Source organism: Quercus robur, chromosome 7, assembly GCF_932294415.1.
Source record: "Quercus robur chromosome 7, dhQueRobu3.1, whole genome shotgun sequence".
NCBI classification, from domain to species: domain Eukaryota; kingdom Viridiplantae; phylum Streptophyta; class Magnoliopsida; order Fagales; family Fagaceae; genus Quercus; species Quercus robur.
Window position 1 is genome coordinate 42,915,707 of NC_065540.1, and position 16,920 is coordinate 42,932,626.

General features: G+C 32.5%; 2 protein-coding genes across 2 annotated transcripts; both read left to right on the top strand.

Annotated features, from left to right (window-relative positions):
• The first annotated feature begins 1,531 nt into the window (after positions 1 to 1,531).
• LOC126691442 (uncharacterized) lies at positions 1,532 to 2,317 on the top strand. Its single transcript, XM_050386490.1, has one exon. The coding sequence runs from the start codon at positions 1,532 to 1,534 to the stop codon at positions 2,315 to 2,317; it is 786 nt and encodes a 261-aa protein (XP_050242447.1).
• Positions 2,318 to 9,782: 7,465 nt separating this feature from the next.
• LOC126693521 (UPF0481 protein At3g47200-like) lies at positions 9,783 to 11,801 on the top strand. The gene has a single exon (XM_050389501.1). It carries the CDS (start codon positions 9,927 to 9,929, stop codon positions 11,379 to 11,381), a length of 1,455 nt encoding a protein of 484 aa, XP_050245458.1. The 5' UTR covers positions 9,783 to 9,926; the 3' UTR covers positions 11,382 to 11,801.
• The last annotated feature ends 5,119 nt before the right edge of the window (positions 11,802 to 16,920 follow it).

A 16,920-nucleotide genomic window follows, 5' to 3' on the forward strand; every position in this document is an offset into this window, starting at 1 on the left:
GACATTTTGTTATTTTCCTAAAAGCTTCTTATACTGACTTTGGCGTCGGAGGTGTTGTGGTAGGCACCACACCCGTGATCATCTTAAGGGATTGCTACTTTTACTGCGACGTAAACGAGTATTGGGCTCCGTCTGGACGTGTTTGCAATTACTGACGAATTTGCACTTCATCAGTATATATAGGAACCAAATTTGACTTAGGTTAATCTCTCGGTTGGACTAAAATCAAGAACACTTAAGTGTTTCTTATTGTAAATATTAAATGATTAAACAAATGTTCCTTTAGCTGCAAGGGCCGAAGAATGGCTGCACTAGTGACCAAAGAGTTACTATTATGGCCAAAGGATTTCTACTGTGGTGGCCTGGGGAATTTTGGCAAAAGACGACTGGCAACAAACAAGGCTTGTTGCCTTTTAGTAGTAAAAAAATGAGACTTCGTCAACTACTTAGCTTTTTGGACAAAGAGAAAGCACAACAACCTTGATCTGCGCTGTGATGAAGCTCTGAGTTGACGAATTTCGCATAGATTGAACCAAAAAAGAATATATTGCTAAATTGTGTGACTAAGGAGCCTCAAATAGTAAAATGTATCCCAACTGCAGTCAATGGCTGAACCATACATAGTGGTAAAGTAGTGCCCTATCCGAAGAAACATATTGATCGAAAGTGGCTAGACAATGGGTGCCAGCAGTGGTCAAAGGCAGTCAACGACTTATAGCGAAGCCATGGTTGGTGGTGGGCAGCTTGAAATCTAGTGAATGCCATAGAAAAGTGTGGCTCCGATGGCATGTCCTATTTTCAATTCTCCCAATAGTTTAAATTATTAAAAAATAATGAATTTAATAATTTAATTAGTATTTTACGGTATGGTAACAAAGTCTGTCGTTGATCTGCAGATCACCAACGAAAGGGAAAGGAATGAACACAGAGCTGGTTGGATAAGCATAGGCAGTAACACACCTATGGAGAAGATCCATTCGGGATGAGGAGGGCATGCCAATAATCAAAAAACAGGTACCAGAGGCAGAAAGTACTTATTGCGGAAGTCCCACAAGTGATGAGACTGAAGAAAAGAAGCATGCATTATTATAATCCCATGACTATTTCTTTCGGCCCTTACCACCATGGCAAACCTGAACTCCAGGCAGCAGAGAAGCTCAAAAATTGTGGCATGAGGACTTATATTTTAGAAGCAGGCAAATCTATTGAGGACTTTTTTCAGTAAGGTACTTGAAGCGAATGCCTATGCTAGAAGCTGTTATGTTATTGGTTCAACGGACCAATATGATGATGAGAAATTTGCAATGATGATGCTTCAGGATTCTGTCTATATATGATTGAAACCTTGGTACATATGAGGGAGGAGAACTTGAGAATGATATGTGGTCATCTAGGCTTCTTGACATCAGGATTTATATTTCCGGACATGTTTTTGCTGGAGAACTAACTTCCTTTCACTCTTCTGCAAGTTTTGCTGAGCTTTAAATACCAAGAAAATGAAGGGTTAAGAATAATAAAGAAATTCCTTAAAATGGGGTTTTCCGGAAAATTGTGGATTGGGTATGACAAAGAGGAAGCTGGAGATGAGAATGAGCAGCCACCGGTTCATCTCCTTGATCTTCTACAAAGAGAAATATCCAGATGTGGTTTTCAAAATGATCAATGTTCTCGTTTTTCTAATATATGGAAAAGCAACTGGAGAAGGTACCATCAAGATTTGACTGATTATCTTGAATCATTCCGTTTAGCTAATAAACTCAAGGAATCATTCCGTTCAGTTACTGAACTTAAAGCTAGGGTGATCCACTTCAAGCCAAGCAAATACGTTTCTCTTCGAGATGTTGATTTCAAATCACGCTACGTATATGGAATGCTTACACTTCCTCCTACATACCTTTATTATCAATCACAAATATTCTATACAAACTTGATAGCCTTTGAATTGTTTTCTGCTCCTTATAATGATTTAGCAGTTACAACTTACATCAGCTTCCTGAATTCACTCATTGACAATGCTGAAGATATGAAAGAGCTGAGGTCAAAGCGTATTCTCATTGACGATCTAGGCAGTGATGAGGAGGTGCTTAAAATGTTTAAGGAGATTGCCACATACTCGACAGAGAATACAGAGATTTACCAAGTGGTTAGAGATGGCATTGAAAAGCACTACGTAAGCAATAAGATGAAGACCTGGATGGCTGAAATCATTCACAAATATTTTACCAATCCATGGGCTGCTATCGGTTTAATCATTGCAACCTCTGTCATTGTGTTAAGTTTTGTGCAGACTTACTTCACTGTCTACCCTCCCAAGTAGCCAATCCAAAATGAATACCAGACACTGCTAGCTCAAGATTGGAATATGAATTCTGCACCTAATATATGATTGTTGTCATTAATAAAAACATGAAAAAATGTTATACTTACAAACAAATTTTCAACATTTTCTTACAACCTGCTGATTTATGCAGTAAATGGTTATTAGAAAGTAAAAAAACATGATTGTTTTTTCAATTATTCGTTGGCTATTAAAGTTATTCTGTATTTCCCTTAATTGTGTTTAATGGTCGCTGGATTTACTGTGTCTAAATTTATTGGGCACGTTTACATTGTCGTAATACCCTTGCACTGTCCTTTTGTTCTTAACTAGTGGATGCCCCGTGTTTTGCTTGTATAATGAACGCCTTTCATTTAGCTAAGGAGCAACACACCAACACCCACTTTACACACACGTACAGACTCACTTATTTTTAACTGAAATAATGAAAAAAGAGTTGGGAGTATAAAAGTTCAAACAGTAGTTACTTGTGAAAAACATTTGTTAAAAATTAGTTCAAATAATTCACTATTGTAGGGAGAAAAAAACTTTCCTTCAATGGGTAGCAATTAATCTCTTAGGTATGACATTTAACTTGAACTGTTTGAGGCATGAATGAAGCAACATTGCTCTAACTTTTTCGGGAAAATATAGCACATTGATACTTAAGCAAATTGATTGAGGGGAATTAAAATGTTTTTTGATATTTTATGTTGTTTATCCTTTCTTAGTTGAATTAAGATTTTATTTCTCTTTTTTAGTGGAGTTAGAATCCTTTTCCTAGTTCAATCAGGATCTTATTTAATTTATTTGTCTTTTCCCAGCTAGTTATGTTCTTTTCATTTCTCTAGTAGGTAAGACTTTGTTACTGTTATTGTTATTATTATTATTTTTTTCTTCATGCATGCTAACCTACTGTTCATGTAGAACATAGCTAGGTTTTCTAGAAGAATTGTAGTTATTGTACTTATGTTTGATACCTAGGCTTGATGAAAGAAAAAAAATAAACAACATTTTTTTTTCCCAAAATAAGCTTATTTTATGATTTAATTTTGCAATTAAAGAAAATCATTATAGACACACACTTCCCTTTGCGTGCAACGTATTATATATATTGCAAATGTTTGAAATTTCTTCTGTGGTGTCAGCAAGTTTAAAATCCATAAATTGACAAGTTTAGACTCTGCTTGACTTTTATATTTTTCTTAAAAAAGAGTGTAAATGAGGAATTATGCTAGTACTACATAATTGGGCATAATTTTGTGTTACAATTCGCCACATGATGAGTTGTGATTGGTAAAGTGTGTTAGTGGGCCATGTGAGGACACACATTTGCCAATCACAATTAGCTATGTAGCGAGTTCTGACACAAAGTTGTTACTACTACACCAATATAATAAACAAATGGTTGAATTACACTTTTATGACATTCCTTTGGAGACAATGATTTTCTCATGGAGTTGAATGTAGTATTCCTTGTATCAAACATATCTATCGTCATATCTATTTAAAAGCCTTTTGTACTAACATTTGTAGTATCATCAGAATTTTCTTAAAAATTTTATTACCTTTAGAAAAATTTTAAATTAAACATTGAAGTCCTTAATTCATTGATAACTTTGGACATAATTTGACTTCCTATGTTTCGAATTTTTATTTTTATTTTATTGGCACCAGGTGTCCAAGATTGTGTCTTGACTAATCCTAGGGGTGCACAGGCCCTTGATGAGGAGTTTTTCGCAAGTGCAACTTGGGTAATTCAAGAGGCAATTAAGTTCCCCCAGTCCAATGGCCCCAAGGAAGTGAATGCACGTATGCCTGTTCGAACCCAAGACATTAGAGTTTTACTGCTCGTTCTAGAGTTTGCCAATACGCCATAACCCTTGGTTTCCATCTGGTTTCCATCTTAGTTACCTGTTGAAAGATTTTTTTTTTTCATATTAGTTTACATACCTTACTTTTGTAGGGAAAAAATCTCATTTGCCATGGTAGCAATTAATCTTTCATGTATCACATGTAACTCTTAGAGGGTGTTTAGTTTATCATAATGTTCATCATATTAAGTTCAGACTATCATAATTTCAGATTACATAATTTAGTTTGTTACTTTGTACATAGTATTTCGATAATTTAAGATTACTAAATATTTCACATTATAGTAATGTCATCACCTTATTAAGTTGTGGTAATCTTATATTATCTATTTATGAAAATGTGATTATTTTTTTCAATTGAGAAAATTAACTTTACTCATAAATTTTTAATTACAAACCTTAGTCTTTCCCTCTCAAGCCATGGCTCCAAATCTAAATCCTTGGTAGCAATCAATAGTGGCGGTTCTAGGAATTTTTTTCAAGGTGGTCATTAAGAAACTTAAATTAAACAAAATTTAATAAAAATAAAACTTGAATATATTAACATAAAAGAATCTCAAATACATAAATTTTTAAAATTTCCTTCTACAATTTCCTTCTACGTGTTTTTCATATTTAAAATTGTTGTATGATAGCTTTAATATTAATGCTATCGGTTACATCTTTTTCAATACACATAACCAAGTAATTATTAAACCACTGATCGCCCATTCAATTACCAAAATTGTGCCTAAATAAGTAACAGTATAAACAAAATGCATCATCATTTTTTATGATACGTTCCAACCAATATTTTGCATTCTTTAAACTAATAAAGATTAAATCAATGCAATGCTCCACTAATTTCTTTTTTAGGGAAATCATGGTTAAGAGATTGACAAGAACATCTTTATAAATATGCTCTATTTACTTTCTCCTTATCATTAGGATGAAAATATGAGACATTTTCTTATAGCTTAAGATTTGAAAGAAGATTATTCAAGTGAAAGAAGATACATTAGGCATTAAATAGTTACAAAATTGGTAAACTATAAGTTCATTCAAAATATTCAACTTGGGCATTAAATTGTTACATTAATCATGTTTAGTAAAGTATTGGAACATTATATTAGTGCATATGCGTATGTACAAGATGTATCACACAAATCCAATAAATTTAGCAAAAGACTAAAGCAAGCACTAACCAACAAGCTATTGAAAAATATTTATTTTTATATATATAAAAATCGCAATTCAAAAATACGTCTTTTGAAAAATAATTTAAAATATCACAATCAAACATTTGATTTGATCTTTAAGGCTAATTTATTTGTTTGGAAAATATTTGAGATATTTTATTTCCACAAAATTTTCACAACAAATTTTAGTTCGCAATTGTTATTGGTTTTAGTTTACATATCACTGGAATTGTTTTTTTGTTCACCGGTAACAACCTACTACTCAGGATTTGTTGTAAAAATATTGTGAATATAGCATTTTTCGCAATTTTTTAGTTCAATCTTTAATAGACCAAAATTTTGGAGAAAGTCAAATTTTATTTTTAATGGGCTCAAATGTTTGTTTAAGGTGTTCAATTTTTTTTTTTTTTTTTTAATGGTGGGCAATTTTTTTTTTCTAGGGTGGTCAACAACCCATTTTAATTTAGAATTCATTTTTTTAAGGTATAAATAAAATAAAATAAAATAAAATAAAAATTCTCAAGTTCACCCTGAACCATACATAGCGCCGCCCCTGGCAATCAATAGAGTCATTGTAGAAGACTGATCAAATTCCTATTTCCTCTCAAACAACCAGCCTTACATGCTAGAACCCTCCTCTTTCTCTCTCTTTGCTATAAATGGTCATGGCCAAAATTCCTAGTGTTATCCATTGGAAATTCCATGAATCTAAGATCCCAAGAATATAACATTATACGAACTGAACACCTTGTAACATGATTGACATACCATTCTTCTAAATCTTTTTGGTAAAAGATAACCGTGACTAATTAAGTACATTAGTACAATGAAACCATAGCATAGAGTAATGTTTGATACTAGGCTTGATGCAAAAATATAAACAATTTTATCTCAACAGTTTATACCAAACTTACTGAGCAGATAAAGACTCTTTCACGTGTATCACATACGTTCATATTTTGTTTGAAGGACAATTTATCATAGAAAATGTTGATGCGAACTACGTTCTAGGTTCTTATCATAGCAAAACTTCACTAAAGTGAGCTACACTAGATACCAATCTTGCTGCTTAAACATGAAGGTATAACCCACATTAATATATAGGGAAAGTGCGTTCAATTTGAAATTTGTGTATCCCATGCCATGCTTGCTTTAGTAAAAGGTGAAAAAAAAAATGGTTTGGTTTGTGCTTATGCGTTGCTTCATCAAACCGGAATAATAAAACAAGTTTCAACTACACAAAAGTATGTAAAATTGATTCCTTGATATATGAACAGGCTCTTCCATTTGAGTACTAAGGAAATCGTATAATGCCCCCAAGTGGAAGAGATGGTCCCATGAATGTCATATTTATACGATCATATTGATATATATATATATATATAACCAAAGTCTTTGAAACTCTCACAATTTTCTACGTCAGCACAATGTTTAAATAAAATTATCATTTAATTTAAATAAAATTATTTTTGTTTAGTCCAAACTTAACAATGAGTGAAATTCTATCTCTCTAACAAGTCTAACTCAAACTCAAACTCATTATTATCTGTTTTTTTTAAACATAATTATTTTTGTTTAATTCAAACTTACCAATGAGTGAAACTTTATCTCTCTAACAAGTTCAACTTAAACTCAAATTCAAACATTGATAATTTATCTCCAAATTTGCGAGGTTAATTATGAACTCTAAAAGCAAAGCAAACCCCAATATATTTTTTTTTTTTTAAAGCCGAATAGAGGTATGAGCTTTTCTTATGTTATTTTCTTCTCCTCTATTATATTAAAAAAAAATTATTTTATGGTTTTTCATGTATTTTTTAAAAAGTAATTTTTGTACATGAACCACTAAACTCCTTTTAGCCTTTTTTTACAAGATAAAAAAGCTTGCAATAATTGAAATTATTTTTTTGAATGTAATCCATCTTTCTTTTATATTTCTCTATTGTTTAGTCATATATATTTTGTTTTGTTTCAATAATTTCTAAGTCATTGCACGTTCAAGCAATGATTTCTTTATCAAATTGTAACACTAATTGAAGTCATATAAGAGCAAATCATGCAATGATGTATTTTCTTAAATTTTTTATAAAATTATTTTAGTCTACCTCACAAATAGGTAGGTTCCTGTGCATAGCACAGGTTAGTGACTAGTATATAAACTAATTCTCATACCCTTTTTTCTTGGAAAAGTTGTCCATTTATAGCTAAAAGAAGAACTCTATATACCTTTTTTTTTTTTTTTTTTTAATTATAGTTCTCACTCTAAATTGGAAAAAAAAAATGTAGTTCAATAATTAAAGAATTTTGTGTATAACATCCACAGTCCATAAAGATAGAGCTTGTGTGTAAGCTCAAGCGGTTTTTGCAAACCCATGTGTGTTGACCTTGATGCTGTGAAATAACGTAGATCAAAGTCAACATGCCCTCATCTAATGTTCATTGGATGCTAGACACCGCATATATTGGGCTCCCAATGAGTTTCACATATATGCTAGGCACCGCATGGTTGATTGAAATCCTAGACAGAATAGAGAGCAAACAAGAAAGAGAGAGAAAGAGAGCCCTAGTTAGCAAGAGTGGTCTCTCTCTCTCTCTCTCTCAAGATCATTAGATTTATATGGAGTCCTCGCCTGATTTACTTATTATGGACAAAATAAATAAATAAATAAATAAAAAATATGTTACAAGATACTATAATGAAGGAAAATTCCCTACCTATCACAAGCTGACGCATCATACTATAAAGTCCACAATGTACGGCCAATATTTACAAAGCGCCACGTACTACTACTAGGTTTTGCTATCACTATTTAGAAACCAACAAAAATTTGCCAAGTGTCATTGAAATAGGGACATAAAATGCATGCAAAAACCAATCACACATCGGCGCATGTAAGCAATGACGTAAGCAGCCCAACATGTGTAAGCAATGATACAGGCAGTCCAATCGGGTGCTGACACGTGTCATCTTGAAAATCAAAACATTTCAGCCAATCAAAAGATGCCACGTGTCTTGGAGAAAAAGTCTTAAAGCCCCTCCAATTAGACTGTGACACGTGTCACCAATCAAACTTTGCTTTGTGTCGCTTACCTATCCTCAAACTCTTATAAATAGAAACTTTCCTAAGGCATATCTATACACCAAGATATCCAGAGCACAAGCAGCATCAAAGAAAATTTAGAAGCACTTAGAAGTACAGAAACTTTGCTGGAATCAAGCCCTGAAGCTTCCAGGAACTTCAAGAACTTTGACCTCAAATGCGAGGAACATTCAAAGCGGAATAAAACCCGTGTGATAAGTCTAAATTAAAATATCATGTTCATTTATTATAACTGGATTGTTTTACATTCATCAATGGATATACAAGGAATAGCATCTATCCAAAATTATATGCTATACATATACACCCCGTACTCCGTGATTCTATATCTAAATATTCCAAGCTTGATGTTGGGATAAAGTCAAAATATAGTTCTTTCACAAAAGTATGGTTGTTTAATAGACTAACTCGGGACTGGAGAAGCATAACGTAAAGACATGCTCAAGAGTCAAGATCCTATTGCTAAAAATTTCCGAATAGCGTAAATACCAAATTCTTAACTCTAAAATGCTAATCAATGATATTATTAATCATAAACCTTAACGCTATACAATAGATATGATAAACTTCCTTTGAAATCTTTTTTTTTTTTTTTTTTTTTTTGATAACCTAGCGTTTTCGTTTCATCTTTATATCAAGCAAGGTATCTAAATTGCATACATGTGTGTGTTTATATATGAATACAAATCCTTTGTACCATTTTTTATATTCTACTAATCACAACTTATCATGTATTTGTTTAATTTTCTTTATAAAATAGGCAAAGTTTAAAATGAGAAAAAAATAAAATTATAACAAGTTGTGATTAATGAAACATAAAGTGAAACACAAAATGTGGTACAGAAGATTTGTATTCTTTATATATATACACACACAAGAAGGAAATCGTATCAAACTTGTTATGTAAATAAAGTTGGAAGGAAATGCTAGGTTAATCACGAAGGGGATCATATCAAACTTGTTATGTAATAAAGTCTGAAGGAGCCCACTTTTTCTTGTGTGACAATTAACATTTTTTTTTTCTTTTTTTTTTTTTTTAAATTTGGGCAAAGATGATCCGATAATTAGCAGATAGCATAAAGCTAGTATAAAAAACAAAGAATTCCATGAAACTAATTCCTGTTCGATGGATAAGAACAGAAAGCTAGTCATAATTCATAGTTTATTCAAAAAGTGTGCCATGTAATAAAATCCATCAGCTACTTTCACTTTCTTCTATATTTTTTCCACATATCTTGTAGATGAATATATTCCATACTTGCGATGCCTATCAAGTCATAAAATGTAGCTGCTTCATAACACTCGGCACATTTAGTCCCCAAGTAATTAAATAATCGACTAAGAGCATAAGTCCTAAATTTCTCAAGCTTAAGTTTCCCCGTACTATAAATGACTGTAAATATACAAGCACAGCTAAGTTCCAAAATTCAATTGCCTTCTTTGCAGCAAACTCGTTATGCATTCTGTTTCCATGGAGTCCTGTTTGAGTAACGCTGTCACAAGAAAAGCTTGCGAAACAAGTAAAGGTGCCACTGACGAGGCCCAAGTGCACAGCATTTCAATAGAAACTAGTACCCTGGAGGCAAGGTTTGAAACTGTAAAGAAGGCAGGAGAAAATGCAAAGAATCACTCTCCATCTCCAAAGATGCAAAAGGTTATATTCTTGCTGCGAGATCAAGAGGATTTTAAGAAGTACTATGAGCCAAGGGTGGTATCACTTGGTCCCATCCATCATGGTAAAGAAAAGTACAAGCTAGGAGAAAAGTACAAGCTTTTGCTGACATATGAATTCGTCAATGGTAGCGGCAAGGAGGTAAAAGATTTATACAACAAGATTGAGGAGAACATCAAGGAACTGAGGGAATGCTTCGAGGAGGAGGTGACCAAAAAATATGATGATGAGGCCCTCGCTTGGCTGTTGTTCGTAGATGGTTGTGCAATACTACAATACATATACTGCGCTACTAATGACCAGTTCAAACGGTTGAACATAAAAACTGACAGTGTTACATTCGGACAACAGGATTTGTTCTTGCTGGAGAACCAACTTCCTTATCGTCTTCTCAAATGGTTGATGGGCTTGAGTAAGATGGAAAAGGAGTTGAGGGTATCAATTGAAACATATGTTGCACACCACTGTATGGTACCAGATGACCAGCAATTGAAGCAGCGACAAACAAAAGGCAAGAGAGGCAATACATTTTGTTCAGAGGAGAAGCTAAAAGAACAAATAATATCAATGGATGAAGAGCCCGTCCATCTTCTCGATCATCTGAGGACAAAACTCTTGGGTAAAGCACCACTGAAATCTTCTATGATTCTGAAGGGAAAAGCAGTCCAAGATTGGCAATCCTATCGCAACATTCAGGAGCTTAAAGCAGCAGGTATCCGTTTGAAACGTAGTGACAATAGTTGCTTGCGTAACATACGTTTTAGTAAACAAATCCTTCACTTTGGGCACCTTTATCTTCCACCAATTATTGTGGATGACTCAACGAGGCCGAAGTTCTTGAACTTGATAGCCTACGAAATGTGTCTGGATTTTGAAAATGATTTCGGGATCACGTCTTACATATCTTTTCTTGATTCACTGATCGATGAAGCCAGCGATGTTAAGATGCTAAGGAAAGCACGGATACTCCACAACCTCCTTGGCAGTGATGAAGAAGTGGCTCAGCTCTTCAATAAGATAGGCACCGACTTGGTGCCTAACCCCTATATATATCTGAATGTCAAGTTGCAGATTCAGGAATTCTATGACTGCAAATGTACAACATGGATGGCTCAATTCATCCACGACCATTTCAGCAGTCCTTGGACATTTCTTGCTTTCTGTGGTGTATTACTAGGACTTGGTCTAACTGCCGCTCAGACTTGGTATGCTGTCAAGTCTTCCTGGTCAGGACCATGAGATGACTTAACGCAAGAATTTAACACAAACCTTTCAAAAGGTAAAGTTTTATTGATTTGCTTTCTCTTTCCAAGTGTCTAGCTAGCTAAAGTACATGGTTTCCATGCCTTTCAGTCGGTGGTTGCCAAATAAACACTTCAATAAGAATTCAACGCTAGTTATGTTTTCAAAGAATTCAACATTGGTTATGTTTTGTTTTCACATGGGTCATCATCCGAAGGCCACATACTGTGTAATTTTTTTTTTTTTTTAAATTTTTAAATTTGGTCTTGATGTATTCGTGAATGTATGAAATAAGTCAGAGTGTGCGTTCCAAATCGATGTACTGTGTGTGAAATGGAAATAATTATGCCTAAGATTTTGTGGGCAAATTGTGTTAAATGTTGTAATTAAGTTTGAGATGAATACTTGATCCAATACGTCGCCTATATTATGATTTAATCTTGTAAAGCAAAAGGTGGAAATAGACTCAAATATCTCTGTCCTCTCTTTTCTACATGCATGGGGCAGTTGCAGTAGCTTTTGTGAACTCTGTATCAACTTGTTGCTACATTCTCTTGTCATTGCGCAAGAGGCCTGGGATCTCATCCCATCTATCAAGGAGGGCAGTTTGGGTATTGGGTGAGTGTTAACTATTGTGAATGAAATAGAAAATTGCAGAGATTGTAGAGAAGAAGCAATAGGAAAGAGAAGGAGAGGACACAAGGGTTATGTGTTTCGAAGTGACAGCCTACAACCATGGAAGAAGTCCTTGATGGCTACATCTTCACTTTCACTAGCATTAGAATGATCACAAAATAGATGAGAATCAAAAGGTAGAGATCCTCTAGGTGCCATAATGAATAATCTAAAAGAAAATGACGAAGGCAAAACAAAGGAATGAGTACATGTCATATAAGGCTATGCAATATGCTCATTAATAACCTTGTATGATCATAGTGCATGCCCTAAGCTAGAGTACACGAAGCGCACACAATGATTTATGCAATATGAACTTGTGTGTGGCATTCTAACAAACAATTTGTGTGCAATAGTGAAAACTACTCGAAGGGCAGAACACACTGCCAATATGAACCAGTATGAAAGCAACAAGGCCGCCATTCAAGATTTTGTTCATAATACATGCGTGAGTATGAGAGGTCAATAAAATAAGGAGGCTTGATGAATTGAGTGATTTTGGAATTTTAGTATGAGAGAATCGAGAGCGAGTCTAGAAACTGTTTGAGAAAAAGAACACAAATGATCGGGAAAACTAATAAAAATATTTAAAATCCCAACTTTTGATCGATTGAAGGTCAGTTGGACATCAATCGAAATTGATTTCGATCTGTTGAAGTTCAATTAAGGGTCGGTCGAGAAAGCTGAAAGTCCAAAAAAAACTCCTATGAAAAAGTTCGATCGATCGAGAGTTCGAGACACAATCGAAGAAAAGTTCGATTGATTAAAAAATCGATCGGAAAATTAGAAATTTTGGCAAACAAGTTCGATCAATCGAAAAGCTATTGAAGAGCGAATGAAAATTACAGAAATGATGCTACTGGAGTTCAAAACCCTCTTAAGTGATCTAGATGCAACAAACTATAATATGATCAACAACATATACTCTTGCAACTAGACATGTACACCTCTTCTCTAAACAAAAATTACTCACTTCTTTTTTATTGGGAAAAAAAAAAATTTAATCACTTAATTCAAGTTCACAAGAGTTAGTAAATTCAAGCTCATTAGAATCTGAACACATATGCACAAAATTAGTGACCAATAACAGGACATTCTTGCAATGTACAATATGTAGTAAATCGTGCGTGGGTGGAACAAGTCGGTGAGCTAGTTACATAAAATATTTGAGGTGATTAAGGGCGATAAAAGAAACCTTAAAACACTACTTCTCTTAAGCTACTTCTTATACAAATGATCTCAAATGTGGGATGTAAAAGCATTAGGAAGCAGAACACAAAAAACAAAATACGTTTGTTTCTGAAAATAATATCGAATCCACGAGAGGTTTCTTGACAGACAAGAAAATATATTCTAAAATAACCCCTAAATAATACTTAACCGTAACAGGACTCAAATTTGATCTAAAAAACATTAAAATCACCTAAAAACAAGGAAATAAATGCCTTAAACCTAAAATAACAAAAATTACAAATTAAATACCAAAATTAATAAATTACAGTAATTAAATAGTAAATTGTGTCCTACATCAGACCCCTCCACTTGAAACAAACTCGTCTTCAAGTTCATCTTTGAAATCTAAAATCTTCCGCTCCAAATAAACAAATACTTCGAATGCTTAAGCCCCTTGATGTTCTTTCCATACTTACAACTCATCAATGGAATAAACAAATCAACTTGAGTTTCTTTTCCTTAGTCTTCATACAATTGTTGAAATTTACCAAATTAAAACTGATAATTGAATAAAATCTATCAACCCCAATAAAATCAATAAACTTTGTTTCGGTGTCTCCCACCAAAATAATAGGGGCTTGAACATTGCAATCATATAACTTGATTTCATCAAGATCGTTGACAATGTCCTTTATAATTTCTTCTTTAATGGTCTCTACTATCTTGACCTCAAGATCTTTCTCTATAATAGGGTTTTCATTAATCTCCTCCACAATCTTGATTTTAGGTTTCTCTTCTATAACAAGGCCTTCATTAATTTCCTAAAAAATCTCTATATTTTCTTCTTTGAATTCTACATATTCTTCAAGAAAAGTATTTTCTCCAACATGTAATTCTTCTCTTAATGGTGGAATACATGTCTCTTTAAAATAATTTAAGTGTGAACTTCTTGGCCAATAATAATCTTGTTTCTTATATGACAAAAGTTCATCACAATCCAAAGGATAAAACCTAATAGCAAGCATCTTTTTCATCCTTGGCCATGAACAAATTTTGTTTTTACCTCGTATGAGTCTATCAAACTGCATTCATTCCCACCAACATAAGGTATACTCTCTAAGTTTATATAGAGCAAGTTCAAATTTTCTCTCATCACAAATATTCTCATAGTCAAATAAATCATCTAGATCAAGTAACCAATCAAGAAAATCTTCTTTATAAAAATAATCATTAAAACTTACAATTCTTTTATAAGGCCTATATGAAATTTGTTTACCAATAGGTTGCTTGAGAGTTAAGTCTCCGTGACAGTTATCCTTATTGTTTCCACACTCCAACGACGGCATCCAAGCAAAGATATTGTGAGTGCTAGCTGTATGTCATGTAATACTTGCTAAGTTTTCTATCACCGGAATTGCCACTGTCTCATACGTTAGCCATCAAACCAGGATAAGTCAAGGCTTTAATACCAACTGATGTGGAATGCGAACATGTCAAGAAGCAGAACACATCTACTTTTAGAAAATAAGAAACAAAACACGTTTGCTTCGGAAAATAACCTCGAATCCATGAGGGATTCCTTAAATTCATAAGGATCCTTGAATCCACAAGGAGAAAGGGTTTTGGAATCCACTAGAGAAATAATAGACAAAAGTTTGAATTTTTATTAATATCAATAATCTAAAATACGTTCGCAGACTTGGAGGCCTATTTAAAGGCTCCATAAAACTTGACAGACAAGAAAATATATTATAAAATAACTCCTAATTAATAACTAATCATAACAGGACCCAAATTTGACCTAAAAAACATTAAAATCACCTAAAAACAAGGAAATAAATGCCCTAAACCTAAAATAATGAAAACTACAAATTAAATACCAAAACTAATAAATTACAATAATTAAATAATAAATTATGTTCTACATCAGAATGCATTACAACCTCATTTGAGAGTTGCATTGTCCTAGAATTTACCAACTAAAATCGAACATTATACATACAAGGGCAAATCCAAGAATTTTTATTTGGGAACCAGTTATAGCATTTATACATCAGTCAAAACAAAACTCATATATATATATATATATATATATAGTAAGTCATATATATAATTACAATTTCTTAAGATTAAAAAATAAAAAAATAAAAATCTTTCTTTTAAATATGAGTACAAACATTGTATAGTTTCATAGACATGTACAAAATTATGGTGAAATTATTTATCTTCGTTATTCTAAATAATAATCTTTCTTAGAATAAAATTTATCTGTCATCACCCATCTCCAAAGTGTAATTCTTAAAATTGTCATTGTTATTACTTATTATAAATGATCAAATTGTCTCCCAGAGTGCAAAAAAACATTACGGTGGTTCCAATGAAATCTTTAAAACCACAAATGGTTAAAAACTTTAGCAAATGTAAAAACAAAATTTACAATAAGAAACAAAATTAAGGGAAAAAAAAAGTCTATATAATCTCTAAGGCAATCACTCTCTTATTTGATTTAAAGGTTTATTAAACTATTCTTTTTTTTTTTTTTTTTGGGATGAACGGGGGCTTCTTTTTTTTTTTTTGTAAACCAAACCATTCAAATGCTCCCACCACTCTCTTTATATATATATATATATATATATATATATATTGTCTTTTCATGGAAAAGATGATCCACGACTTGGTATATTAATAATAGCAATCATTGTATAACCTAGAATTACAAAAGAAAAGTATAGGATTATAATATAAAAGAATAAATAAAAAAATTACAAAAGTAAAGGCTTCTTGTTTTCTCAAAAAAAAAAAAAAAAAAAAAAAAAAAAAGTAAAGGCTTCCTTGAAATTAGGCATGTTTAGAGCTATCTTATTTCAATCTATTATGTGTCTATTAAACGATCATTTATGTGTAGTTTTAATTATATGACTTTTTTAATGAGTCATGTGACTTATTTAAATTATACGTATGACTAGTCTTATAATAGCCATATAATAGGTTGGAAAAAATAGCTTCAAGTATGTTTGGAACCAAATTTTATCATTTTCAATATACTAAACAAGGCTGGCCACATATATTATTTTATGTCATTCTATCTTTCAAAAATAATACTCTTTATTACCTCTTGAATTGACATGTCCTTCACTATTTTTACTAATATTATTTTAGGTATTACTTTATCTTTTGTTTGTTCTATCAACTACAATCAAGTCGTACACCTCCTCGCTACTGCATGGACATTTCTCCTTTGCATATGGCCAAACCATTTCAAACATCTCTCTCTCTCTCTAGATTTATATGGAGTCCTCACTTGATTTACTTAATATGGAAAAAATCGAGAAAACATAAATAAAAAATATGTTACAAGAAACATTATTCCAATCTATAAAATAAATATTAAAAGACCTAATTTCCTAGTTTCAATATAGGGAATCCAAATAGATCACTTTGCCTCTTAAGTGTTTTTCAAACAATCATTAATCTACATTACTCGATCAATTTAAGTTTTGAGGTTAAATAATGAGATGTAAAGGTGTTAGATACCCTCTTTGTTCAATATGAAGACTAGTCTCATAGTACATAATGGTCTCTAATAATTACCATACATAAATATCAATAAAGTAACAAGCAAAACTAATAAAAATTCAAAACTTCCTTTGCTAGTACATCTAAAAAAAAATAACTAACTAACTAAATA

Excerpts from the sequence above, each read along its gene's own strand:
- LOC126693521 (XM_050389501.1), top strand. The coding sequence starts at position 9,927 with ATGCATTCTGTTTCCATGGAGTCCTGTTTGAGTAACGCTGTCACAAGA.
- LOC126691442 (XM_050386490.1), top strand. The coding sequence starts at position 1,532 with ATGGGGTTTTCCGGAAAATTGTGGATTGGGTATGACAAAGAGGAAGCT.